General features: G+C 41.7%; 2 protein-coding genes across 5 annotated transcripts in view; one reads left to right on the top strand and one right to left on the bottom strand.

Annotated features, from left to right (window-relative positions):
- Positions 1-650: 650 nt before the first annotated feature.
- Positions 651-7403, top strand: p2ry2.1 (purinergic receptor P2Y2, tandem duplicate 1). 2 transcript variants are annotated; one of them, XM_086261410.1, is made up of 5 exons: positions 651-828; positions 2013-2366; positions 3055-3223; positions 3467-3812; positions 3896-7402. In XM_086261410.1, exons 2-5 carry the CDS (start codon positions 2030-2032, stop codon positions 4088-4090), a joined length of 1047 nt encoding a protein of 348 aa, XP_086117536.1. In that variant the 5' UTR covers positions 651-828; positions 2013-2029; the 3' UTR covers positions 4091-7402. The 2 variants fall into 2 exon arrangements, with proteins under 2 accessions (XP_086117536.1, XP_086117537.1); XM_086261411.1 differs by lacking the exon at positions 651-828 and adding an exon at positions 951-1025 and having other exon boundaries at positions 3896-7403.
- relt (RELT TNF receptor) overlaps positions 5550-27903 on the bottom strand; it is a 29470-nt gene continuing 7116 nt past the window's right edge. The window contains exons 2-11 of one of the 3 annotated variants that reach the window (XM_086261409.1): positions 17295-17369; positions 17098-17190; positions 16018-16202; positions 15580-15632; positions 15209-15460; positions 11211-11291; positions 10801-10879; positions 8960-9343; positions 7533-7661; positions 5550-7313 (exon numbers count right to left, since the gene is read on the bottom strand). In XM_086261409.1, the coding sequence (XP_086117535.1) occupies positions 7310-7313; positions 7533-7661; positions 8960-9343; positions 10801-10879; positions 11211-11291; positions 15209-15460; positions 15580-15632; positions 16018-16202; positions 17098-17190; positions 17295-17336 (1302 nt within the window). In that variant the 5' untranslated portion in view covers positions 17337-17369 and the 3' untranslated portion in view covers positions 5550-7309. Of the gene's footprint in view, positions 7314-7528; positions 7662-8959; positions 9344-10800; positions 10880-11210; positions 11292-15208; positions 15464-15579; positions 15633-16017; positions 16203-17097; positions 17191-17294; positions 17370-27903 lie in introns of those variants that run through there. The other 2 variants (XM_086261407.1, XM_086261408.1) reach the window with 2 other exon arrangements.

The raw sequence follows: 27903 nt of genomic DNA, 5'->3' as shown, positions 1-27903 counted from the left end.
GGTACTTAACACGTAGTGGACCAGCACAAGCACGTACGCCAGCAACAATGTCTGTCATTTAAGTAGGTTATGTTGTGGTCTCTGCAAAGATTCCACACAGGAGTCTAAATCAGGCCTTAGGTGTGAGGGCAAATCTGATTGAGGCTTGTGCCACCTCATACCCTCCCTCTGGACACACCTCTGATGTCTTCTCCTAAGGAATTTGGGGGGTGGGGTGGGGGTGGCATGTTAAGCAAAATGCCCATTTAGTTGTTGGTGAACTAAATACTTTTACTAGTGCAGCTTATATCTATAAATAAAGATGATTATTACTATTATTACTGTTGTCATCAGTTTACAGGCTTACATTTTTACAAATTTCTTACTCTAATAATAAAAGATGATTTAAGGCCTTTTTTCATGCTAAAAAAAACTGTCTTCTTATTTTAATAATACTAAGAGTAATTCAAATATATATCTTTCTAGGTTTACCAAAGTGAGAAACATAAATATTTAACCAGTTCGAGGTGTCTGTTGGTTTTACTGAATATATGTAACATATTAGCCTCAGGCCCCAGATGCTTGCTCACTGTGGACACGCCGCAACTCGTCAAACAGTCATACGTCTTCACAACTTTTTCACTGCCTCCAGTCTCCCAGGAACACATTCAACCACAAACAACAATGTGAGGATACTTTGGACAGGATAGTCAGGATAATAGCACCCATACAGCGTGACTTACTTCATAAGCTATATGTTTTTTAGGGTTTGGGGTTTGTTTGGGGGGGGGATATTTGTGAACGGCTGTTTTACCAGAAAATAGCAGAAAGGAATTTATTGCCGAAGAGGTAAGTTCTTCTCAACTTGGTATGGCATGCACAAAAACTTAGGAACTACAAATATGGACGCTCGGGTCTGTTACCGATTAAATTTAACACAGGGCTGTTTAGAAGAGTAAAGGAGAGAAGAACGAAAGGTTCAGAGAGAGCAAAACAACATCAGAAAGAGGAAGGGGGTGGAAGGTCTGCTGCAGGTTAACTCCTCGGTGAGCTGAGAATTTAATAAGGTTGCATGTTGTTTCTTCAGGCTCTTTCTGTCCATTGTATTGCATGGCTGAACTTGGGCTTGTCAAATAAACAGAAAAATGGCCCGAGTTTGTGTGAGCCAGCAATGTTCAGCTCACGCCACTGAAACTCTCCAAGCTGAATCTGGTTTGAGTTAAAAAGTTATTCCTCTGTTTCTGCCGCTTGCAGCTGGAGGGTTTTTTAGACAACTTTGTCATGCCCAAACAAAACATGCTTTTTTTTAATCCGCCATGGGCCACAGCTGCACCAGATATTTTCTAAAAAAGTTGTTGGTACATAAGTTGGTGAATCAGTGTCTGAAATAAACTTTGAAACTGCATCGCTGATATGTTATTCAGAGGTGTCCCGGTGTTGTTTAGGCCAGGTGGAGGAACTGTACTGTCTGTTTAAGAGCCACCGCTTACACAGAGATTCATATTTTTGAATGGAAAAAAAAGCTTCAGGAGAGTCTAATTATCAGTTATGGTTTTAAGTAGCTCCTTCTCTTCTTTCACCCACAATTAAAGAAAGCAACAACTAATGTCTGTGAAATGTCCTTGTGCATTTTACAGAAATGAAGTGAGTCAAGCTGGATTATATTAATTTGATTGTGCAATCACAATTGGCTATTTGCCTATACTTGGTATGGCATGATATGTTGAAGCATGCCAAAGCAAATGATTCAGGGCCTCTTTAACTGATGTCATATCCTTCTAATCACAACCATTTTCTTTGTCCTTTGTGCCTAATAGTTTTTTTCTCGATAGATAGATAGATAGATAGATAGATAGATAGATAGATAGATAGATAGATAGATAGATAGATAGATAGATAGATAGATAGATAGATAGATAGATAGATAGATAGATAGATAGATAGATAGATAGATAGATAGATAGATAGATAGATAGATAGATAGATAGATAGATAGATAACTAATTCATTCCTTTCTACAATTTTCCCCTCAGGTCTTCTCAGCATCAAGATGGCCAGCGTTGACAACAACAAGACCAACCAAACCAATTTCAGTGCCAGCTACTGTCAGTTCAATGATGATTTTAAATATATCCTCCTCCCTGTCAGCTACACCCTGGTGTTTGTGATTGGCCTAGCGCTGAACGCCACTGCGTTGTATGTGATTGTGTTCCACACCAAGCGCTGGAAGCCCTCGACCATTTATATGTTCAACCTGACAGTGTGTGACACCCTGTACATCTTCACGCTGCCATTCCTCATCTACTACTACGCCGACAAGAACGACTGGCCGTTCAGCGAACCCTTCTGCAAGCTTATACGCTTCCTGTTTTATGCCAATTTATACGGTACAGTTGTGGAAAGCTACAAACTCACACAGCGCAGTACAAAAGCTGAGCTTGACTTATTGTAGAGCAACAGCTTTGCAAGATAATATGCTGCAATACAGTATGCATTATTTGTCAGTGCAGTATGATGCAATAAGGTGTGAAATACAGTGTGTGTGTGTGTGTGTGGAGACTTTCAGCTTTAATTCAGATGAGCAGTCTCATGGCTGAGGGAGGGCCGTTCCCTTGATGTATTTTATAGGTTTACATCATAATCTTAGATGTCAGTGCAATTCAGAGAGGCCAATATTGGGCTGAAAAACCCAAATAAACCCGAAATAAATAAAAGAGAAACACAAAGCTTTAGGAGGGCCCAAATGCAGTCGTCAGCTCAGCGAAGCCAAATGAATAACTGAGTGGATGATCACAGAATTATTTCCATTGTTAAGAAAATCAACTTCACATCATCTAACCAAGTCAAAAAAAAATGCCTTAAGTGGTAGGAATATCATTATACATGCAAGAGACGCCTTCATGAACATAAACACTGAGGGTTTACAAACAAGGTGCAAACCACAGGTTACAATTTTTTTGTTTTGTTTTGTTTTTTTATGATCTATTAGTTAATACAAAGAATTACACAGTAATACTAATAATTATTAGTCTATGAAAAAGGCATGCTAAGCATTCATTTTTCCCTCTCTGACAGGTTCCATCCTGTTCCTGTCCTGCATCAGCCTGCATCGGTTCGTTGGTATCTGCTATCCGGTCCGCTCCCTCAACTGGGTCAGCGCCCGCCAGGCCCGGCTGGTGTCTGTGGCAGTGTGGGCCTGTGTGTTATTCTGCCAGGCTCCTATTCTCTACTTTTCAAGAACTAGGTGATTAAATGTTTGTAACTTTATTTCTCTGTCTTCGTTTATTTTGTGAAAGTGTCTCTAATTGCATTTAAGTGTGGACTATCGACTTTTGTGGCACACCAGTTTTGTACTGTGCTTATCTTAGGTGACCCTAATGGGACACACTTAAAAGAACAGCCAAGCTTTTACTCAGGTTGAGTGCCAGACAGGGGGAGTGCCGTTTAAAGATCCGAAACAAATGCAATCTGTTATCTGCTCTGTAAGGGACGTGAACACCGAGCGAATCTGCCACGACACCACCAGTCCAGAGCTTTTCGATGACTTCCTGGTGTACAGCTCAGTCGTATCAGTGCTCATGTTCGTCTTACCCTTCATGGTGGTGATGGTTTGCTACGGCCTGATGGTGAGAAAGCTTCTAGATACTGGCTGGGGGTCTGGAGCAAGAACCGAAGAGGAAAGAGGAGGCTTAACAGCCCAGAGGTCCAAACAGAAGTCAGTAAAGATGATCATCATCGTGCTGGCAGCGTTCATGCTGTGTTTCCTCCCTTTCCACCTCACCAGGAGTCTTTACTACTTTTTTAGATACATGAGGCAGGTGAATCCAGCACAGGTGAGGACAAGCACTTCTTTAATAATAAACATGTTATGATGACTCTAAAAGATCGCTGAATGACATTTGCATCCATTCACCAGATCAGCTGCAGCTTGGTGGAAGCCTCCAGTGTGGCCTACAAGATTACACGACCTTTGGCCAGTGCCAACAGCTGCGTGGACCCCATCCTTTACTTCCTGGCAGGGCAGGATGCCCGCAGCAATCTCACTAAGAAGCGCAAACTGCCGCCACCAAAAGCAAACAGTGGAATCCAAAACTTGACAGCACAACACTAACACCATGTGACTGTTTGCCACCTGGGCTTGTGTAAGAGTAACAGACTGTTAAAGACTCGCATGTTTATCTACCACTCTCTTCCACACTGTGTTTTTCGTCCTGTCTCCCTCCCCTCACCCCCAACTGGTCGGGGCAGATAGCCGCCCCTCCCAGAGCCTGGCGCTGCTCTGAGGTTTTCTTCCTGTTAAAAGGAAGTTTTTTCTTCCCATGTGGGTCATTTTATTGTTGTTGTTGTTTTGTGTGTTTTAATGTAGAGTTTTTACCTTAAAATATAAAGCACTTCGAGGCAACTGTTGTTTTAGTTCAATATAAATAATATTCACTTAAGTTGAATTGAATTAAACATGATTGCAGGAAGGTTAATGACTCTCAGGACCACCACCAAAGTGACAGCACCAGTGGGACTTCCCATTAGTTTTTTTGAACAGAAGAACCTAAAAAGAAGTACTCAAAGCTACTGCCACCTGGATGGTTCAAAACCTACATAGACACACAGTATTGCATGACAGATGAGATCTCTTCAAGAGAGCACTTTTCAATCTTAAATTTGCACCAGTCGTTAGTTTAGCAGGTGCAACACTTCTGAGATGTTAATTTTACTTCAAGACAGATATTTTGTTATAGATACTATTTTTTGTTTTCTTTTTGCTAAGAATCCTAGTGAGAGCAAATTAAAGGGAAAAACCTGAAGTTTCGTTTTATTGTTAAAATACTGCAAATCAGGACAAAGGAGATTTATGATGACTGAAGATTAGAAATAAATGTCTATATTGTATTTGATTTCTGACTTAATGCATTAAATGCCTTTGGATGTATAGGGTATAAAGATAGTGTATTTATGAAAATAGAAAACTACATGGCGTATCACAGCTGTGTGCTTAGAGAATTGATTTTATGAGTAATTTCCAGCACCTGATGTTTGTATAAGAACTAATAGGTTTTCTACTGTGAGCGTTGTTCTGACATGAAAGACAGGAATGCGTGTGTTCCCTGCAAGGGTCAACCTCACTGCAAATTTAAGGCTTGTTCTCGATGTCCCGGAGAAAAACACATGTCACAAATGTGAAGGATGTAAAAATCATGTAGTAAAGAAGAAGACATTTTTAAAATGTGGTAACTGGCAACCTGTCGAGGATTAACCCCACATGGCAGCTGGGATAGGGCAAGATGGATGGATGGATGGATGGATGTTTTTCTTCTAATTTAAATCCATGTGTGTCCATAATTTTTTAAATCAAGGAGCCATAGGAAAAGAAGGGAATTTATAGTAACGTACAACAGTACAGACTCAAGTATCCCTTTAATCTACAGTGAACCACTAGGGGGTGACAACCCCCCACAAGTTCATCATGGTTCAAGCAATCCCATCAAATATTTTGCCATTTTATAATCTAGCCTCACACAAATCTCAAGTCTCACATACTCACCAACTCCAGACACCACAAAGCCACACAGCAGTGCAACACCAAACCAGATAGCATTTAAAATACCTCTTTATTTTAAAAGTAAAAACATCATACAGGGAAAAAACTGCAATATTATATAAATGCATGCAAGCTGATGAGATGAATATTTAAATCCTTCCCTCTTTTCAGCAACACTTCAGCTTGAATACGTTTCATGATAACTGTAGTCTGAGTGAGAAAGTTACTAAAAACAAATCAAAAGAAAACATGTAACGCAGTCAATAAATACCCTTCCCTCCAGACATACTGTCATATTCCTTGTCACAACATAATAAGAAAATATGAAAATGAGCAGTTAAAAAAAGCCTCTATCATTATAGTACACGCTTGAAAACCCAGGAGGATGTAAACTAAAGCCAACTGAGCTCGCATGACTGAGGCATTTAAACCGCTAATTCTCTGCAGCCACTGGTGGGTTTATTGAATTAAACTATAAAATAAAAAAAATAAATAAATATGTGCGTGTGTGTCTGTGTGTGTGTGTTTATAGAAGTGGTTTCTTTGAATTTTGAAGATTGCATAGCTATAGAGTGTTTTCATGAATAGAAGAGGAAACTGTAACAGCTGAAGGAAAAAGCACTGAGATGTTGCACCCAAATGATAGAAAAATAACAAATATCATGTTAAACTTATGCTGCACTTCAGCCTTCGGGCTTATGCATGGTAGTGTGGTAGCATTTGCTGGGTTTTTTTCTAACTTTTTCCTTTTTTTAAAATGATAAACCACAAATGTCACTCGCTGGTGCAGTGCAGTTGTCTTTCCCATTATAAGGGATCTAACGTATCACCTCATGCATACTTTAAAATTACAAAACGCCATGTTTGTCTAAACCCACCCATATTTACATATGTACATGTTTATTTACATGTTTTCTTCTACAAAAGCGAGACCCACCCCTGTAACTACTCTTTCACTCTAATGACGACAGCAGCTGGGAATGAGCCAATGGGCTGCGGCGTCATTAAAAATGCTCCGATATAGCCTGAGGTGCCCCTCTTAAAGAAAAATCGGTACATCCCGAAAATGTAAATCTCGCCATTTTTATTTGGTTTTATTTTTTACTCTAAAAGGTTTTAACTGAGTGAGCAAGTGAGGTCTGAAACCTCCTCAGTTTTGGTGTCAGCAAAATTACTTATATTTAATTATTTAAACATATAACATTAAAATAAAATTAAAACATACCTTTTTTTAAATAATGAAGTGTCAAATGATCCAGATTTCTTATTTTTATTTGGCTTATTAGCCAACTGTGGTGCTAAAAAACTCATATGCTCATTGATGTTGCAAACCACAGGCTGATAGGCGGAGATTTTCTGTTTTTTATGGTGCATTCTTATAAATTATTATTATTTTTGTTGTTTTGTTTTTTCTTTTTTTTAAATGGAAGCACTCCTTTAAAAAAAAAAAAAAAAGTCCGGGAGTGCATTTGTGTATAATACACGCTTCCCTCGTTCTAGTGTCAGTTATTGTTAACCGCTCTGTCCTTGCATGTCTCGCGACCCGTTTCTGTTCGGATGTAGCTGTGGTGCCTCTGATGCGGCATCCGATACGTCTAAAATACAATAACCTGCCTATGTAATAATAAATACAGTTATATTCCTATTATTGCATTATTAGAAACAACTACTTCCAGCAGCAGGTGGTTGTGGTTTATCGGTGTCAGTCAACTAAATAAAACACCCTTGGTGTCAGCGGGTCAAGCCGTCGCCGGTGAATGAGGTCATCTTCAGCGAGGTAGCAATATCGTCCCTTCACCTGCAAACATGAATGAAAAACAAAATTAATTATGATATTTTTGTCATTTTAAATAAATCTCAATTTGATTTGACTAAATCTAACCAATTGTCAAGACTACATCAGTCGCTGGTCAGTACAGTCTTCAAGTGCTGGCAGTGCACAGAGGAAATGAAACAGAAAGAAACAGCATGGATAGAAAGAGAGGCCAAAACTTCTTGCTGTGTTTGGAGTTCCTACCTCCGGATGCCAGATGAGGAAGACAAGGAGAAGGACTTCCCACCGAAGAAGGAGTTCCTTTGCTCCTGGGATGCTCTCTTGGTCTCCACTGTGCATGGCTTCTGCTCCGGGATCTGAGCAACTTGAAATCTGTGAATCAACATATAACATAACCATTATTACATTCAGAAAACAACCCTATTATGACATTGCCTTGTCTGCGCGTTAGTACCTGTGTCCTCCTGTGTGTTATGTAAATGTTAGTGAACACAGTACAAAGGTGCACACAGGTGTTCTCAAATTTAAACAGCAGAATTGTCACACCATCTCCTCCTTTACTAAATCCCTGATTCTTCTCTGTAGTCTTCCTCTTTTCCTCCTGCCATATATCCACTATCACTCCTGTGCACATGTTCAAACCGTCTCAGCCTTGACTCTCTGACTTTGTCTCCAGTTAATTCAATTTTTACTTGGGATCAACTGAGATAGGCTCCCCCTCACCTTCCTCAACCCAAACCACAAACACCCAGAACTGGATAAATTGTGAATGTAGGAAAGCCTCTGAAGTTACACTGGAACATCTCTCCAGCAAAAAATGGAATAACACAGTGAGAACATTTTGGGATGAATTGAAAGGTGCCTTCTTTTTTAGTCCATTGTAATTCAAAAAACCACAGACATCCCATTGTTAAGGAGTCTAATGTAAGTGCAGTTGGATTTTCTGAGCACTGCCCTTCTCTTCTCCTCTGTCCTCATAAATTCTCCTTGATACCTTCCCTTCACCTCTTGATGCGTTCCATGCAGGTCAAAGAAAAGTAGTTAGAAAAAGGAGGTAGGGGTTCATTTTTTTGGACTAATCAACTGCATAATTAGTCTTCGTGCCTTTTTAAGTGTATTTAAGTGTGTTTCTCTTGTGCATCGTCATGGTTACTTTCTGTGATTTTCCAGCCCACCTTCATTGTTTTCACCCACTGCTGATTGAATCCCTGTGCTCTGCGTCCTGTTGTGCAATCAGTCCCCTGTGTGTACCTATAGTCCTGCCTTTTCCTGTGTCCTCAGTCAAGATATCTTCCGTGTTAACTTGTCCTGTTGTTTGAACTTTGTTTTCTGACAATAAAGGCTCCTCTTTCACAACCCTGCCTGCCTCTGAGTCCTCTCCACCTCCTTCACGCCACTCGATTACACCGACCCTGGAAAATCGCCGCTGTGATGTAACAAGTGAGAGCTCATTTATTTTTGCTGGTGCAACTGTATAGGTGGTGGTATACAATTCAAATCCATGACCTCAGTAAAAACCAGCAATACTATTATTGTCAGTGATGCTGGGTACTTTCAGTAACAGCAAACAAAAATTTAAATGCTACAGGAAAGTTTAACTATGTCAAAGTGAAGCCTGTGAACAGCACCCAGCTACATGTATTTAGTAAAGTGTTATAAAGTGCACGTACCTTCCTACAGACAATACTGTGAGCTCTCCTTCCTTTTTCTCCTTCACTTCACTTCCTTCCATCTTCTCCTGTACAGTTTTTGGCACAGCGGCTTGTGTATGGTGTGTATTCACGCACTCTCCACCCAGCAGGGGGCTCTTCTGCTGGTCGGAGGATGTGTCCAGGGAGGGCAGGATGAGACTCTGGGGGGGCTTCAGGGGATCTTTGAGAGAATCCAGGGGTGGAATGAGAACAGGGGGCCATTTTTTCTGGGCGCAACGGGTGCAGCGGTAACCATGTCTGGGGGCCAGGCCAGAGAGGCCGGAGATGGTGTGGTGGTGAGACTGATGAGGGCAGAGCCTGGGAAGGGAGCGGAATTGGGATAAGGGAGACAGCATCGGGAACCTGGGGGAGGAAAATTAGATTTATTAAAAACTAAAAACTGATGTTGACATATTCAGTTTAGACAAATCGTAAGTGGAGGTTACATCCAAATACCACAAAATAATCTACAGAAGGATTGTAAAAAGGCCATTTAGACTAGTGATGGTAAGAAAAGTGTTGGTTATAATACTAAACTGTACTAAGCTTTCCAGAATATCCTAGCATGGTACTGGCACATCCCTAATATTGGTCCTGGACACAATCACTGCTAGAATGTGGCACAAAATAAATAAATATGTCCAATCACAGCAGCGATCACTGCTCTGTGTCAATATAAAATCATTTAGCAACTCAAATCTAAAGTTTTCATCTGTTGGTACAGAGCTTGTTGGTTTGTGTGTCTTTTCATTGTTCACTTTTTATTTTTTGCAGGGGAAGGCAGAGCAAAAGAGACGAGCGCTGTATGGGAGAGCTACAGTGAACCCAAATAACCTGTGCAAAACCTCCCACCACACGCATCCAGATACCGATCTGAAAGCTTTCCAGAACAGTCTGTATATATCTGTGTGTGTGTGTGTGTGTGTGTGTGTGTGTGTGTGTGTGTGTGTGTGTGTGTGTGTGTGTGTGTGTGTGTGAGAGAGAGAGAATGTTCTGGCATCTAAAGATCACATGTGACAGAACCACTGAGCAGCAGTGCACAGCCACAGGCCCCAGAAACGTCTGCACTGAAATAAATTAGATCTAATGCTCATCATGTCATCACATCATTAATTTAGTCTTTCGTGGGGTTTACAGGTGACAAATTATGATTGGGGTAAATGTGGCATCACTGTCGAAGCAATAATCAAAGCCCTGCAGTGCAGACTGTTATAAAGTGGCATTCTCTCGAGCCTCATCGATTAAACTCTGGGAACTTGAGCAATTTTGGCTTATGTTACAACCTCAGGTTCTTACCATAAAATGCACTCAGTCATATCAAATGCGTGGCTTGAAGCTGTGTGACAGACTCATGACTAGACGGCTGTAAACTGTGTTAGCAGCTGGTTTCAAGCCTCGGCGAGTGAGTGAGTCACTCCCAGTTATCAGGCTCCTGAGGAAATGTAGCCGACACAGTCACAATAATGTGCGCTCCTAAGTGAATGTTTTAGCATTTGTTTTAGTTAAAGAGCTTAAATGAAACTAATAATGTCCAGACTGAACTACTGGAATATTAACATGAGAGTAGCATGTGGACTTATAGCCCTATAAATTCAAGTTTAGGTCTCCATGCTCAGTGCAAGCGTATGAAAATGTATCTGCACTGCTCCCATTTCTGCCGATACATCCTCCCACACGCACTTTTCTCTTGACGAGCGCCTCTCTTTCTCTCTCCCAGACTTCCCCTTTGCCATCTCGTTAAGTGTGACCTTGGGCAGCATGACTGAGCAAATGCATGTGATGATTTGTGGTTGTGCAAGTGCGCGCGTGCGGTCTCGTACTTGATTGACGAGCCTTTGCTCATAGCCATCTCTTTGGTCTCGTACTCCAGCAGCAGTTCCTCCAGCGCAGCAGCATTTTCTGAAGCAAGCACACATATACACATTTAGCTATAATGCCAGCTACTCAAACTATAGATCAGAGTAATTAAACACCTCCTGCCTGTGAAAATGTAATTCAGGAGTTTATTAGAAGTGCATAAATAAGGTGGATGTAATTGATGCAGGAAACTTGGAGAGGAAAGCCAAGCTACTGTGTATATCTTGGGCCAATTGGGCCATTTATCACTTTAGTAGTAATAAGCTGCGGACAAAGCTGAAACTCTCATTTGCTGTTTATTATAATTTTTAGGCTACTTGCCATCTGTTAAATAAATGCACAAATTATATGCGATGTCACTGTTAGTATTTACCTTTCTTCTCGGTAATGAGGCGAACCAGAACACTGATGGTGTCTTCATTCAGGTCATCGGATATGTAGGGACAGGTGTTACCTAAAGTAAGGCAGAAGCAATGTTAATAAACAGAGATTTTCCAGTATTGTTTATGTATGTACTGCTTTTATTGCACTGCTTGTCACTTTTAACACTGTTCAAGGGACACTCTGATTGATACGGGTGGATGTAGATGGCCCCCTGCCACTCACCATCCCATAATAGTACAGCATAGTGAGGCAGCTGAGTGGAGAGCAATGACGATAAAGGGGAGAGAGGGAGATTCGCTCACTCAGCAGTTATGCGTTGTTCAGCACTGCTGAGCTGTGTGTGTGTGTGTGATGTACCAGGCCCACAGTACCAGATGACAATGCGTATGTGTGTGTGTTAAAGAGCACAATGTGACAATATAGATGCCAAATGCGACTGTGCATGCGTATTTCTGTCTTTCTTGCATAAGCAGCATTAGGCTGTTGTTGGACCGTAACAATAGCTCTGTCTCCACAGTGCCTGTTGCTACGCGAGCATAACAGCATCAGTTTCACGGGGTGGCAGTTGTTCTCGTCTCTTTAATACTCCAACAAAGTCACAGCCTGATATCAAGTTTCACGTTTAATAGTGGAAATACCTTCTACCTCTACTTATGCCTTTATTGGTTGTTCTACTTCTTGTCTTTGTCCTACCACGTCTACGATTCACTGATTGTCTTCCATCTGTGCCCTGCTTCCTTACCCGTATTCCACATTTTAGTCCATTATGTAGTTCTGGTTGGTATCTACTTTACATTTTTTTAATGTTTCTTTTTTTGATTAGTTATCTGTTTAAACGTTTCCCCCATGTCAGCATTTTGGTCTTTTTTTCTTTAGAACAATGAATAGCATTACAGTCTAACTTCTCACCAGGGGCAGATCTAATGGATAACAAGCCTTCAATACATAAATTGCAGTACATCACAGCAGCACACGAGTCTCAATTTGCTTAATAATCATCATAAGTTTAGGCTTATGATTAAAAAAAATTATGTTTGCATCTAGGTTTACTGTAAATGCAGCAGTTCTGTGTTAACGGTCAACAGCTCACTTCTACCTTTTCCTGTGTGCACTCATGCTTGAGCAACTGCAGAGTTGCATCTACTGTAGCATCAACCCTGCATTTGCCCTTTCTGTTCCCCCCTCAGATTTTAAGGTCGATGCATTCTCCAGTGAAGCAAACTGTGCTCAGTCCTGCATAGTCAGAGTTGCCACCGCAGCATCTGATTTTAGCCCTGCCGAGCTAAGCTTGGCCTTGCTACCCCCATGGGTATTTCCTCTCAGATGGAATGATGGAAAAAAGTGCTGGAGTAAGAAGTTCCTCTAACCTTAGGCCAGTCAGGACTACAGTGTGCAGACAGGTAAGTGCACTGCGACAATGAATGTTACATAACAAGAAGAGAGCTGTCATTGCTTTATATGCAGCCTCTTACTGTACCTAACTTCTTCTGCATCATCAGCCCTTAAAGCATGAGTCGAATGTGGCAATGATGGTGATTAGGTCTTATATTGAAGTTGGAATTCTTCCTCATGCATGAGGTCTTCTGCTAATCATCACTGAGGACCTCATACATGAACCACTGTTATCTGCTTTATGTCCTAACGAGATTGTTCACTTGCATGCTTTCTGCATGCTTTTTCATGCTTTTTGCAAAATGCAAAATTAAAAAGCAAATCACTATCCACTATCCCACAGATTATCAGGTCAACACTGCAATCTATATAAAAATGAATTACCTGTTTATTTTAAAAATGGATAGAGGAAGAAAAAAGGAAAGAGAATAACCCAGAGAATCAAGGAGAGAGGGCAGAGGAGAAGGAAGGACAGGAGAAATGAAGAGACCGACATAAACAGTGAGTCGAGGTACCCGATTGAATTATTGATCTAGCTGGGAAAGGAGAGATGAATTGATAGTATCGTGTTCAGATGAGAAGAGAGGGGCATGTTAGAGAGGCAGGAAACCAGATCAATGGAGAGCAGAAGGAATGATGAAATAGCAGAAGAGGGATGGAGTTCAGGGAGTTTCCCTTCAGGTGCAAGAAGGGCTTAAATTTCACAACAAGATGCAAAGAGAGAAAGAAACCAAGGTGATACTAAAACAAATAGGCAGAGAGCACAGAGAGCACCGACTGTTGCTTTGACCCCTGGCTATTCTCATGCGCGCATGCATTCCTCCATAGATCACCCTGGCCTCCACTACACAGGCGTAGCTACATAGGCTGCTACAGCTGTAAACTTCTCATCCTCCTATGAGGGCACATAAAAATGCAAAAAGAACCACTAATAGAAGGAGTAAGTGAGCGAAAAATAACCATTTGTTTGCATGCTGTAGCTAAGGTGGCAGAGCAGGTTAGCCACTAAGGTCGAAGGTCGGTGGTTCGATCCCAGGCTGCCTCCTGGCTGCCAAATATCCTTGGGCAAGATACTAACCCCATGTTTGCCTACTGGTGGTGGTCAGAGGGCCCGGTGGCGCCAGTGTCCGGCAGCCTCGCCTCTGTCAGTGCGCCCCAGGGCGGCTGTGGCTACAATGTAGCTTGCCATCGCCGGTGTGTGAATGGGTGAATGACTGAATGTAGTGTGAAGCGCTTTGGGGTCCTTAGGGACTAGAAAATGCAGGCCATTTACCATGTTTGCAGTTATGGAAAACGCTGTAAATGAAACAACAGGTGTTGCACAAACACTTGACGTGAGGCATGCTGTCACACAGTCGGATCTGTCGAGGGTGCAGCTGCGCTCTGACGCTCCCGATTCCATGCAGGTTTCCTAAGAGCCTTGCACCATCAGGTGAGCGAAGGAAAAGCCAGCTTAGCCTTTAAGTCTGCTTATTTATCTGCACCAAATGGCTGTAACAAACTGCGTGTCGTGTATGCTGTCTGGCTGCTGCAGAACTTGTGCAACAGTGGATTCTAATAAATTAAAACACAAAGTAGGTTACTGTAGAGTGTGGCAAGCTCACTCCAGCTCATTAGTGTGTGTGGTTTGTTTCATAAATGCAGGTTAGCAATCTGGTTATCTAGAAAAGTACAATCTGTAAAAGTAGAACTGATTATTACTCCACATTCTTCACAGCATCTTTTCACCACCACCCCCCAAAAACCCTAAACAAAACACTTTTTATGCGTTTTGTGACACAATTGAATAAAATAAAAGCTGCCTGGAGGTGTGTGCCTCCCATGTGACCTTTTACAGAAAACTAGAAACCTAGTAGGTACAGTACATCCAGTACAATGGAAGCATAAAGGAAAGAAATGAGTGCATTTCTCAGTTGTGTGCACAGAGAAAGAGGAAGAAAGACGTTGCCTAAGTGAGTACTCTCTTAAAGGGCTAATTTGGCTCACAGGGTGAAAAAAAATACATTTAAGCACTTCAAACAAGATTATGCAAACAACAGAGAATGGGTATGGTAACTCATACAACCTTTCTCTTGGATTAATTTCTACGTCTCTTTCAATTAACGCCCCTCCCCTCTGTATCTTTTTCTTCTCCTGCCCTCCCTGACTCTTTTTATGCTTTCTGCGTTGACGCAAGTCCGTTTCTCTGACGTTGGCAGGCGAAGGGGTTGACGAGAATGCCCCACTTTACCTTTTCAAATAGGAGCATTACATTAAAACAATACCTGCTTAGCTAATTACAGCATGTAATGTCCCCTGTGAGGTCAAAGTTCAAAGCAGCTAAGATGAGAAAAAGAAATAAAACAGCCTCACACATGGACTCGCGTGCAGTTACATAAAAAACATATGGGGACTGAGTGCACATGCAAAGGCGCTGCCCTTTGAGCTGGGCTGGTTTCACTCTTGACAGGGAAACTTGACCACATCGTGTGCATGCCAAGTGTGCTAATTTGGCATTTTTATGGTCAAACGCGACAACAGCCTGAACTTAAATGCTACTTTCCTATTTTGCTCCCATTACTGTGATTTTCTCTCAGCAGCCTTCCCATCTCTCACCTTCTTTCTGCGGTGTGGCAGTCTCTTCATCTCCTCCCTCCTTCTCACCGGTGCAGCGGTATCCCTTTTTCTTTAGGATGTTGCAGATGAGGATACCCAGCAGGCCCATCACACAGAAGACGGGCACCAGGGCAAACACGGCGTACTCTGCTGTCTTTTCCTCAGCGCTGCGCACCACTGTGCTGTTGGCCGGTCCTCCTGCTCCACCAGACTGACCGTTACCCACATTACGGACCACTCTGACATGCAACCCTTCTGAGAGGAAAGAGGGGAAGAAGAGCGAAAAACATCAGAGAAGTAGGCAGCGTGATAGCAGAAATCAGTTCACTAAAAGCAAGTTAAGACACGGTAATCTGCAGAAGCATGCTTACTTTTCACGCAGGGACTTTGGGTGGAAACTTGCCCAGCGGCAGAGGAGTGAAACCTGTGAATGGATGAAAAAGAACCAAAAAGAGCCTAATTAGAGAGATGGATGAAGAGAAAAACACGAGGGGCTGTGTAACAGTGAAAGAATGAATCAGCGGTTTTAGCTTGTGGCATGTTATGTCCAGTGGTGCCTGTTCTTGATGTTACCCGCCCATTGTGGTGAATGACACACTGTGTTTGTCCCTGCGTGTGTGTGTGTGACTGTTTTCTTGCTTTTTTGAGACAGAGAAAATTGCAGGACTTAATTTAGAACAAATAAAAGTTTATGAGTTACAATATTGAATGAAAGCCGCGTTATTGTCCACCCTGTGGTTGGATAGACCTCTTTGTGGACTAGCAAGCATACAGGTAGACCACCACAGACTCAGGCCATGAGTTCTCACCCAGTCAGACAGTGACCACAGACGGCGTCAGAGGTCCCGTTGCCAGAGGATGCAAGCTTTCGGCCGAGGATCTTACAGGAGGTGTGTGGACGGCAAACCTCAGAGTCCAGTGCGTCTGAAAAGGTTCCAGCTGGGCACACCTGGCAATGCACTTCTTCAGCTGGACTCTGGATCTGCCCACAAGCCTGAGAAGAAAAGAAAAAGTCTAAAGTCAGGCAAAAGAGGCTTAAAGAGAAAACCTAGCATCCCTGTGGCGTTGTAGAGTTGATGGGTAGCAAAGAGCTGACTGTTTTAATTTGAAATCCTGCTTCTGTGTTAACTAGAAATAAAATAAAGATTTGCAGCACTTATAAGACTCAGCCGATATTTATGGATTCATGAGAAGAACAACTTCATTTTTGACAACTGCAGTGACCAAATACACAGACTATAATGTAATGGAGGAGATGAAAATGTGATTTGAACATAAACTGCAGGTGGCTGCTCAGGCGGAGGGAGTTGAATAAGTAATTTAACGAGCTGTGGAAATGTATTGGGTCCAATATGTTTTAAAGCTCTACACTATTTCACATCGAGCGAAACTCCACTTTCTGTCAGAGTAAAGAAGTTTAACTACACATTTAATCCCTGAGATATATTAATATAAGATAAAGAAGTGTGTAAAATTACAGGAAAGGTTGTCCCATATTTCTAAGACATAAAGTAATGATTGAGTGATGAAAATGTTCTTTATAGTAGACAGTGAAAAGCAGGAACTTTTTTGTTATTTAATTGTTATCTATTACTTAACTACTTTGGTGTAGTATGAATGGCTGTGAGGGGAGTCTTTATTAGCAGGAAAAGCTGCAAAACTTTAAATAACGCAGCTAAAAGTCCAAAAATCGATGCCTTCCTTCATATTTTGCACAGCTGTCTAGTCAGGGCCGGCCTTATGTTTGACACCCCTGCTCTACACTATAGAAATTAAAGACAAATGTTGCCTACTGAAACAAGCATATTTATAGCAGTTAAGGAGGTGAAAGTGTTAAAATATATAATAAACAATACAAATGTTATTAAAATATTAAAATGTTGTCTCACCTTGGAAGGCTCCTGGCCTGCCGGGCATTGCAGACACGCACACCCTTTCCCACACCGAGACTGCACCGCTGCAGTCCCTCCACAGCCAAACAGCTGGAAGACACAGAAACGCACTCGTGAATCAGAAGAAGTGCGCACACGTGTGGATACACTCTTCTTCTTACACAACAGAGCTCACAAAGCATGCGCATATTTACCGCGAGGAGGACAATAGCTGAGCAGCAAAGGTGGTTCCTCATCTTCTTCAATGTATTCGTCTATGTACATATGATCTAAAGAAAGAACAGGCGAGGGGTTAATAATAAAACATGATCAGTTCACGAGGATTTATGAGATTTTAAATGCTGTAAACAAAAACAAAAAAAAGGTGCCGGCACTTTTCCCAGCCTGATATGGAAAAATACGACACGTCAAAACTGACGACCTTACAGCACTTTCCATTATGTCACACACCGCGCAGGCATGCACACTCACACAAAACCGCAAGAGTTCACACGGCGTGAAAACACCTGAGTCACTTATCCGGAGCAAAAGCGTGGCTCCTGCGATCGGGAGGTAAGGAGCAGGTGTGAATCCTGTAAATATCATTTATCGTGAATCATGTCCTCTTTATGCACAGCAGGGTACAAACCGAGGATTTTCTGTTGCTATTTCTGAGCCATAGGTACTCACGTGCACACTTTTAGCACTGATTAACTTTGCACCGCATTCATTAGATAACACGTGCTGCCCCTGCGATGGGCATTTCCCTTTATTCAGAAGAGTTTTCAAACAACCATGCAATCAAAGCTAAGTGACGCTTTGTGACGGTGGAGGGTAAATGAGGATGATTACACTGCTTTATTTAGCAGATATTTTTAAGAAGCTTAGGAATAAATGAAAAGGTCTTTGTGCCACAGGTGACTGTTGCATTGTAGCAAGTCAGTGTCATCCCCTCTGCAGTATCTGTACCTGAAAAACATCTGACAACAGCTCATTTGAAACTACATCAATATAGTCCACCTAAATTTATATAAAACCTTACAGTGCAGACTGAGGAAAACTTTGACTTGAGCCCATTTATCAACTCTTATATGCAAACTTATTGGTTTGTCAGCTGCAATTATAGTATTCTGACACTCCAGCCAAAGTCTGCTGTATTGTCAACTTTTAAATACTGCTGAGAAGCCAAACTCTTGCACTCGTCTTTCTGATCTGCTTGACTGACTGTGATAAATTGAATGAATTCCACTGAATACATATTATAGAAACAAATGCATTTTTGAGACTAACTTTTCAAAACTCACCATAAAAATATACAGAAATATTACGTGGTGAGGTGTTACTACGCAATTGACAAAAAAAGGATTTGTTGCCACAGTTGTGGGGGCTGTGAATTCACACCGGGCTAGGATTAGGTGAGGATCCATAGCCTGTTACATGCAGCAGATTCATACATGATAATTCTTTGTATATATCAGACTATTTCTTGGAAATCTAAATATCAGATGTGCATGTAGTGACACTCTGTTGCATGCCAAAGACTGATTTAGTCTTTTTTCTCAGAAATGAGAAGGTGGAACTTGCAGACAGAATGTCTCTGAACGGGCTTGTAAAACAGCCACTGACAAAAGCAAAAACATAAGAAGCGTTTAGAATGTGCAAATCAAAAAAATAAAGGGGAAAAGGACACGCAGTGGAAAGGACGAGAAATAAGTGCAGGAGAAAGAGATATTGGGGAAAGATGGAGGCTGTAAAAGTGAAAAGGGTAATGGGAGGGAGAGGAGAAAAGCAAGGCTGAATACTTACCCCAGACTTCCAGTGGACTGACACAGTTGCTGTGGCAACTCAGTAGGGATGCTGTGTGTGCTGCTACAAATGCTGAGTCAGGGCCAAAGTCAAACTGCCTTACTTTCTTTTAACTGTGCAAAAGTTGCTGCAAAAATGCTCGATTAAACACCCTGAGCTCGGTGGAACTTTGAAAAGTCGCTTAAAAAGGAAAAACTAGAAAGTTTAAGACTCTGAAAAGCTGTTAAACACTTAGATAGTTAAACAAGTTAGAGAAGTAACAGAAAACTCAGCCGCATACACACACAGACACACACAGACACAACACACACACACAACTCTGTGAAGCTGAATGAAAAGTCCAGTGTACCTGCCTGTGTCTTATAGTGCCACTCTGACCACAGACACACCCCTGACAGCCTCAGGACATGCCCCTCCTGCATGTGTGTGTGTATGTGTCTGAGTGGGTGTCTGAGTGTGTAGGTGCGTGTGTGCGTGTGTGTGTGTGTGTGTATGTGGGTGACCGCTCCAAGGCACCACTTCACCTTCGACCACACATGAAAACATTTCAAACATTAGTTGGAAAATAAATGAACCGCTTAAACCCACTCACTGGTCAGGACACACATGTGTACACACATCACACACACACGTATCAGTAAGCGTGTGCTGAAGGTATCATTTAACAGGGTTTGTACACCTGATGTATGCACATAAGAACCATGTATTACCATATATGTTAAAACCACATATGCAGATAACACACACAAACACACATACACATATGGAAAGCCATAATAGCCATGCCTTATACAAACAAGAAAATAAAACATGTAATGAGTTTATGATTTTGGTCCGGCGAGGTGCCTCATGGCAATGACAGGCTTCCGAGGCATAATTTTAGGGGGGAAGAGAGAGATAAAGCGAGGACAGAGAAACCACTAGCTTATAAAAAAACACGGCGGGGCTGAAGGGCAAGGGCCGATCTGGTCGAACAGGAAGAGAAGAGCGAAAGAGAGAGGGATGGAAAGAGGAGAAAGTGGCAGGGAGTGACACTGCTAAAACCTCAGCCTGATAGCATGATATATATAGAAGCATTTGTTAAAATGCCATACAGACCAGAGCAAGAGGCTAATTACAAGTCACACATGCACACATACTGTATATGTGCACTCAGACACACATGCAAACATGCGCTTGTGCGCACACATAGCCGAACAAGGGGAAAAAATGATCAATAAAACGACAATGATAGAGAGAGCAAAACAAAAACGGGACCTGCAATTAAGTACCTCCTTTTTTTGGAAAGTGTCAAGTAACAAACTGGACCGAGCTGGAGGGGTAGAGGAATGTGAGGACTTCCACAGAGAACCTCACTTGACCTCTAGAAATGAAGCAAATGTGCTTTAAGTGCAGCAGGGAAAGGTGAAGCTGATCCTTTAGATTGATGAGATGCATATGCTTTCAAATGATGGCTCCATAGGGTTTCAACGTTAAATAAAACCTATTTTTTAAAAAAAGCTTTGATGAGAGATCAAGCATTTCCTAAAAGTTGTTTTTCTGTTAAGTAACATTTAATTGTTTCTCACTGGTTGGGTAAGTGCAATAATACTTAAGCTACAGTGTCACTGCATGTGCTGAGTGTGTGCAGCAGGGCCATGTGCACGGAAACTGTAATTAAAATACAAAATGATGTCCATAAAGGATGTTCAAAATGAGCCTAACCGCTGCCTTTAGAAGTCAACCGTTCACAGCCAGACAATCCAAGCTTGCAATGTCTGCATGTGATGCTTTTGCATTTAAATCCTCTTTGACTCTGGATTTCTTCTCAAAACCACTACAGTAGGGACCGCCAACACGTGGGACTTCCACTGGAGCTACAGGCACGAGTGCCTTCAAATAACCATTTTCTTGTTTGCTGGTACTTCTCAGGCTCATGGCATTGGAGAACTTTTCAGTGTATTTTAAAGAAACTTGTTCTCGGGAAGAACTTTACATTTCATGTCACTGATTTTCAGCAAAGCAGCAGAGAACAATGCCATCCATCAATAAGTCCATCCATCATCTTGGTGGCAGCAGCCTAAGCAGAATGTTTCAGCCATCCTTCTCCCCAGCAACACGTTACTCCTTGGGGCATTGAGAGGCGTTTCCAGGCCAGATGAAACATATAATCTTGTCAGCAGGTTCTGGGGTCCCCTCCCAGCTGGGTGTGTCTGAAAAACCTCAAAGTGAGGTACCCAGGAGACATCATAGCAGTGGCTTTACTCTGGGATCCCTCCGGATATCCAAGTTTCTCACCCTATCCCTATGGCTGAGTCCAGCTGAACTATGGCGATGACTCATTTTGGTTGTTTGTATTTGCAACCTTACTTTACTGAATCGTCACCCTGATCTCATGACCATAGATGGGTTAAAATGTACGTTGACTGGTAAAACGAAAGCTTCGCCTTCCAGCCCAGTTCTCTTGTTTCTTGTCCAGTACAATACTTGCATATTAATCCACCAGCGGAACCAGTTTCTCCGCTTGAATACGATCCTAAGTCATGTCTGTGTAAGGTTCTCAGTCATCCAGGTCATGTTAGTCTAAATAGCTTGAAAAAAGGGTGGTTTAAGTGTTTGGTTTAAGTGTTCTGGACTTATTTAAGTGCTTTGAAGGTGTTTTGGCTTTCATACAAGAGATTTCTTCAATTCTAAAACCAAAAAGTGGAGAGTCGCCAGTATTGAAACCCTAGTGAGGGTTGTACCTTTGAAGGTGTTCCTTTGACTATTAATCATGTACCTCATCACATGAGTCAGGGCGTGAAAATAGGCATGGGTCATTACTGCCAGAGGTTTCGGGTGGAACCACTGTGAGACCTTGCCCCACTCCATCATGTGATCTATTGAAGTCACATAAGTCACATCCTCAGATGCTTGAACATCTGCATTTCGGAAAGCATCTTTCTGCCAACCCAGAGGGAGCACTCTACTATTTTCTAGTCGGGAACCATAGTCTCAGACTTGGACGTGCTGAATGTCTTTCCAAACATTTCACACTCAGCTGCAAATCATTCCAGTGTTCGCTAAAGGTCATGCTCCGACAAAGCCAGCAGAAACACTCCATCTCCAAAAAGCATGGATGCTATTTCAAGGCACAAACAAGGCTCAAACACACACTCTCCTCAACCTGTCTATGTTTTTCGATCCTGTCTGGCAATATCAAAACAGGATCAGAGACAAGGGAAAAAACTCACAAGAAGACCAGATTAAGAACAACCGGGTATTCCTCTTCATTTTGAATTCTTCTGTTTCAGCCTTACCAGAATACACATTCTTACCTTTGATTTGCACAGCTAGTGTTATAAAATACCATTTTATTAATAAAAAAAAACTATAAAAGGAAATAAAATGACAAATACCAATGTAAACTGACAGCTTCTTAACAAACCCTAACATTTGCTAACTCCCTAAATTGAAGACCCCGTGATAAGAAAAGCAGTGGGCAGCTGTCATCATAACTCACTAGAAGTCTATTCATAGACAATGTAAAACTTGAACATAGTTCAACACTGGGAAAATAAGACCAATCCAAAAGTCTATCTGCAGGTGATGGCTGTAGTTGTCCTATAGAAGTCTACGAGAAACTAGCTAAAAACTAAATCCATCCATCCATTCGCTTCCACTTATCCTTTTCAGGGTCGCGGGGGGCGCTGGAGCCTATCCCAGCTGTCTTAGGGCGAGAGGCAGGGTACAGCCTGGACAGGTCGCCAGTCTGTCACAGGGCTAACACATAGACACAGACAACCATTCACACTGACCTTCAGTCCTGCATTCACACCTATGGGCAGTTTAGTGTTTTCAATCAACCTATCCCCACTAACTGCATGTCTTTGGACTGTGGGAGGAAGCTGGAGTACCCAGGGAGAACCCACGCAAACACGGGGAGAACATGCAAACTCCGCACAGAAAGACCCCACCCTGATGGTGGAATTGAACTCAGGACCTTCTTGCTGTGAGGCAATTCATTAACCAATGAGCAAGCAGTTTCAACCTCCATATCACATCATGATGGCGGATACGAAAACGCTCATCTAGAGGATCCCGAACGAGTCTTCAGAAACTACTGGATCACATCATAGTACCCACACCTTTTTATTCTTATGAGTTTATTATATCATATTCATTAAATCCACCCCAGATTTTTGATTCGGTTTTTTAATCTGTTTTTAATTTTCAGATCTTTTTCACAAGTGGTGGAAGTTGCTTAGTTGTAGCCCAGGATAATTGTTGCATGGTGACGGAAAAGAGGGACTATGTAGTTGATTTACAATGCATGCTGATTCCTGTGGCAACGTTCTATATTTTGTAAAAATAAAAATAAAAAAATTATAAAACTACGAATTACAAAAAAAAAAAAAATCCAAAACAAATCTTACCAGTGCAATAACAACATCATCATTATTATTATTTATTTCACAGAAAAACCACAAAACAGTCCTTTTTAAGCAAGTCAGGTATCTGACTCAAACATTCATCTTCATCTACCTCATCATTAACTATTGTGTTAATTAGGTGGCTGTTTAAAAGAGTCACCTGGAGAGATCCCATTAGCCTCTGTGTTTGTATGTGATATGTAATTAGTCTGTAGCTACTGGTCAACACACCAGTAAACACTCACAGTCATGTCATAGCTAACTTCTAGTTGCTTTCTGGTCTGTAATTGCAGTTTCTTGGTTATATCGCTCCGATATGATAACCCTGCTTGCACGCATGTGACAGCCATGTGCTCGGGCTTGGAGGCTGCAGTCAGATGGATATTGTAAAGAAAAAAAAGAGGGAGAGGGGACAAGAGCGTAGGAAGAGAGGGAGGATATAACAGGACATTAGCACCTCTAAGAATATCCCTGCAAACACAACAAAGACGCCAACGCGACGCCAACACCCGGAGTGCTTTCGTCATTTTATGTGAACGGGCGAAAACAACAAAACAGGATAACAATTAAAAAAGAAAAACACCTCAAAGGAAAGGGAGAGGAGAGTGATGACTTTTTCTAAACTTTGTAAAACAGTAATTACCCCAAAGCCTGCACGCTGTTGTTTCACACATACAAATAACAAGTTACGAAAACGTCAGATGACCAGTCACATGCTCTGCTCGGTTCTGAAAATAGCAATAGTAAAGAAGTAATGGCGAAGGCATGACAAAAACATGGCTGTTATTCTCTTCTGTGGTGGTTTTGGAGGCGAGGACCAGTTAAATGTGTTGGAGAGCTTTTTCTGGCTCCTTGATGTCATGCTGCAGCTCAGCTGAGAAATCCTTCAGGATGAAGCTGTGAAGGAAGGAAAAAACCACAAAAGAGGAAACACAAGAATGAGTGGAACTCCTCGCCTTTCAGGCAGAGGTGACTGAGCAGCGCCTGAGATCACAGGTAAACCGAGGCGAAGCCACCATGTTATTGGCTTCCAAACAATGAGCCAGGATTTTGGTCAGGCATGGGACTCTATTTAATTTTTCTGTGAAAAGTCTAGACACACAAGAACGCCCCAGTCATGCTGACAGATCTGGCACGTTTGAGTTATTTAACAGTGGTGTTCCCTGGCAACGATGAGTAATCGCTAAAGCTTTATCAATTGGTTGTTACATGAAATGCCATTCCAGTAATAGCTCTTGGAATGAAAAAAAAAAGCAGTAAACAGCTGTCCAAACTGATACTTCACTTTAGTTTGTAGGCTTTTCTTTTCTAGATCTCAAGTTCTCCACCCCTTTGTTTACCTGTTTTTTAGCAGTCTAGCATCCACAGTTTCAAGACATCGTTTTCAAATTTTGTGTAACGATAGATACCAATAACAATTTGTTTTTGCCATAATGGTTGCAAACGGTGGCTAGCATTGCTGCCTCACAGCAAGAAGGTCCTGAGTTCAATTCCACCATCAGTCTTTCTGAGTGGAGTTTGCATGGGTTCTCCCCGGGTACTCTGGCTTCCTCCCACGGTCCAAAGACATGCAGTTAGTGGGGATGGGTTAATTGGTAACTCTATATTGCCAATAGGTGTGAATGCAGGAGTGAATGTGAGAGCGAATGGTTGTCTGTGTCTATGTGTTAGCCCTGCAACAGACTGGCAATCTGTCCAGGGTGTACCCCGCCTCTCGCGCTAAGACATGTAGGATAGGCTCCACCCCATCTGCAACCCTGAAAAAAGCTAAGTGGAAGCGAATGGATGGATGGTTGCATTGATTTGCTAAAATAATAGTATTCTGTTAGTCTAAATAAGCTTAATTAGCTTAAATTGAAGACTCAGTTTGTTTAATATGCTATCCCTGTAATACCTGAACCATGAAATAACTGCAAGAAAATATTAGTATAAGTAGTATAAGTATTATTGAATCTTCCGAAAACAAATTTATATATATGAGTTTTAATTTGGATCATATTTGCACATTTTTGTGCAATTCATTACCATCAAATGTATCATGCAATTTATTTAAGAGGGGGAAAAAAAACACACTGATGATGTCGAGGTCTCAAAAATGCATGTACCAAAGTTACAAAGTAACTTATTATATTCATGTTTTATATATAAATTTCATTTTATTTATTTTTTTTCTTTGATTAAACTTTATTTTATTTACCAATGCATTAAAATACAGTTTCAGACATAATTACAAATTTGTGAAATGGGACTCCCCAAAATCTGCTTTTACAAATAGGTAACCAAACACCCAAATGCAAAACATGCAAATATAAATATTCACAGGATCCCATGGTATGGTCACATAAACCCAATCACACAATGGCGCATTAAAATACTAGCATAAATGAATTAAAATGTGAACTTCACAAAATAAAGATTTGGGGAATCCTATCCGTAGAGCGTTTGGATCAATCATGTTTTAGTTGCAGCTGTTGTAGGAAGCTAACACTTAACATTTTGTAGCACTTTCACACTGATTCTAGATCTGTGAACCTTTGCAGGTCACACTAAAACATCTCTTTAGTTTAAAACTAAAACTCACTTTGGTTTGTGTTACGGCTGTGGCCATAAGAACACTGTGTGGGCTGTTTGTTCTGTGTCTCTTTACTGTGTTTAAGACACTTTACAGGTCCCTCCCCTAATGAAGAGTAGTGAGCAGCTGATTGGACCATGGAACAGGTGACCACATTCAAAAAGCCGCTCTGACAGCTCCAGGGAGAGAGAGAGAGAGAGAGAGTGTGGAACGAGCGAGTAGCCTGACAGCCGTCGCAGTCCTGACCCTGGTTTTCCCAGCCTGTGTTTATCTTGTGTATTTGTGGGAGTGTGAATTGTAAAAGCCGCTCCTAGTGCATTAGCTGAGAGCTTAGGCACTCGTGGGCTGAAGCGGAAGGGGTGAGCTGCCTTTTCTTTTGGAATCGTTTTCTCCTGTTTTCTTGGTCAGGGAGCGAGGGATAGCTCTGTCATTTGTTTGTTCTTTTTTCTTTCTTAGGGTTTAGTTAGTCTTTTCTGGTGGGACTTAGTTGGTTTTGTTTATTATTTTGGCCTGGGCTCACCCTGGAGCTATGCTTCTTGTCCTTAAATAAAATCACTTTTTTTACTCACAACTGGTTTGGATGTTTGGCTTGGGAACCAGGGCGGGGATTTGTCTCTCTCTCCTCCAACCTTATGTGCGTCCCTACCCGCCTAGACTAGGGGCGTAACAGTTTGTTATCAAATGAATAAATCAAGCCTGGATTTGTTTGGTGTCTTTAACCCTCTCTGTTCCAAGGGCACCATAACAGAACTGACTCTACACTCTGTCCCAGTTGTATATTATTACATAATCCTGTTAAGCAAGTGCACTTTTTTCTAATTTAAAGGTCATATATCCTCGATTCAAACTTACTCACCAATGTGAATACTGGGAGTAACTGAACACATGGACCAATGTGGTTTATTGAGGTTTCATGCAGTATTCCCACCAAAAATCAGACTCAGTGGACTGACGCATTTATTATTTACTGTGGCAACAGGCACAGTTGGCCTAAAATAACACATTAGTTAACAATAATAAACTTATTAGTTTTAAATAATGGATTTGGGAATTATTAACACCGAGTTAGACAATAACCCTAAAATGTCTGTGAAGGTTCTCAGTCATCCAGGTCATCGTAGTCAAAGGAGCTTGCAAAGAAAAGCGTCTGGACTTCTTTAAGTTGCTTGAAGCTGTTTCACCTCTCATCCGAGAAGCTTCTTCAGTTCTAAGGTCAAATGGTGGAGAGTCCCAGATATAAACCTAGTGGGAGTGACCCCCCACAGAGGGACAAAAGGACCCCCTGATGATCCTCTAATCGCCTGAGCCAAGGTGTGAAACTGGGTGTGGGTCCCAATCAGCCAGAGTTTCGGGTATGTTCATTGTGAAACCTGGCCCCACCTTATCATGCGAATTCCTGAGGTCTACCGGAACCAAATTCCCTGTATGTGTCTGCCCATATACTTGGCCAATAAACACGATTCTGATTCTGATCAAAGATGGAGAGGTAAACACATGCTGCTCTACAGGCTGGAAACCTCTGCATTGTCTTAGGTTCAAATCCAATGAAGTCCATCAGATTATCTCAGAAACGTGAGGTCAGCTAAGCCTGAAAGAGGGTTGTTTGCCTTAATTCCTTAACCGTTTTAACCTCTTGGAGCTCAATGATACACCATTTCGGAAATGCACATTCAATATCACCCGTCGCTCAAGTAAAAACTGATGCTCATGTCAATGCATGCATGCATGCAAAAAAAAGTCTTGGATTTCAATCTCTGTCACAGGCCTGGAACAATAAAACTCCAACCACGACTTCATATGGTGATAATGGCTACCCTATTGTAGTCATGATGGGGGATACCTAGCTGTGACGCACGTAAGCAGCTATTATCTTACGGGCCAAGAAGTCAAATACAATAAAAAAGAACTGAGGTGGCAAAAAAGGTTTAAGGTAATTATACTCCATTCTTCATCAGACATTTCGTGTCCTGAGAGATAATGTGCACGTGTATGTCAGCGACGTGATCAGAGCAACCATACCCTCTGTTTGACTTCACAGAGGTGCCCATTATTGGC

This window comes from Aulonocara sp. 'chitande type north' Nkhata Bay, linkage group LG14 (genome assembly GCF_057382095.1).
Source record: "Aulonocara sp. 'chitande type north' Nkhata Bay isolate Kocher_YH1m ecotype deep benthic linkage group LG14, A_spYH_male_GT1.1, whole genome shotgun sequence".
NCBI classification, from domain to species: domain Eukaryota; kingdom Metazoa; phylum Chordata; class Actinopteri; order Cichliformes; family Cichlidae; genus Aulonocara; species Aulonocara sp. 'chitande type north' Nkhata Bay.
This window is presented reverse-complemented; position numbering and strand designations above follow the sequence as displayed.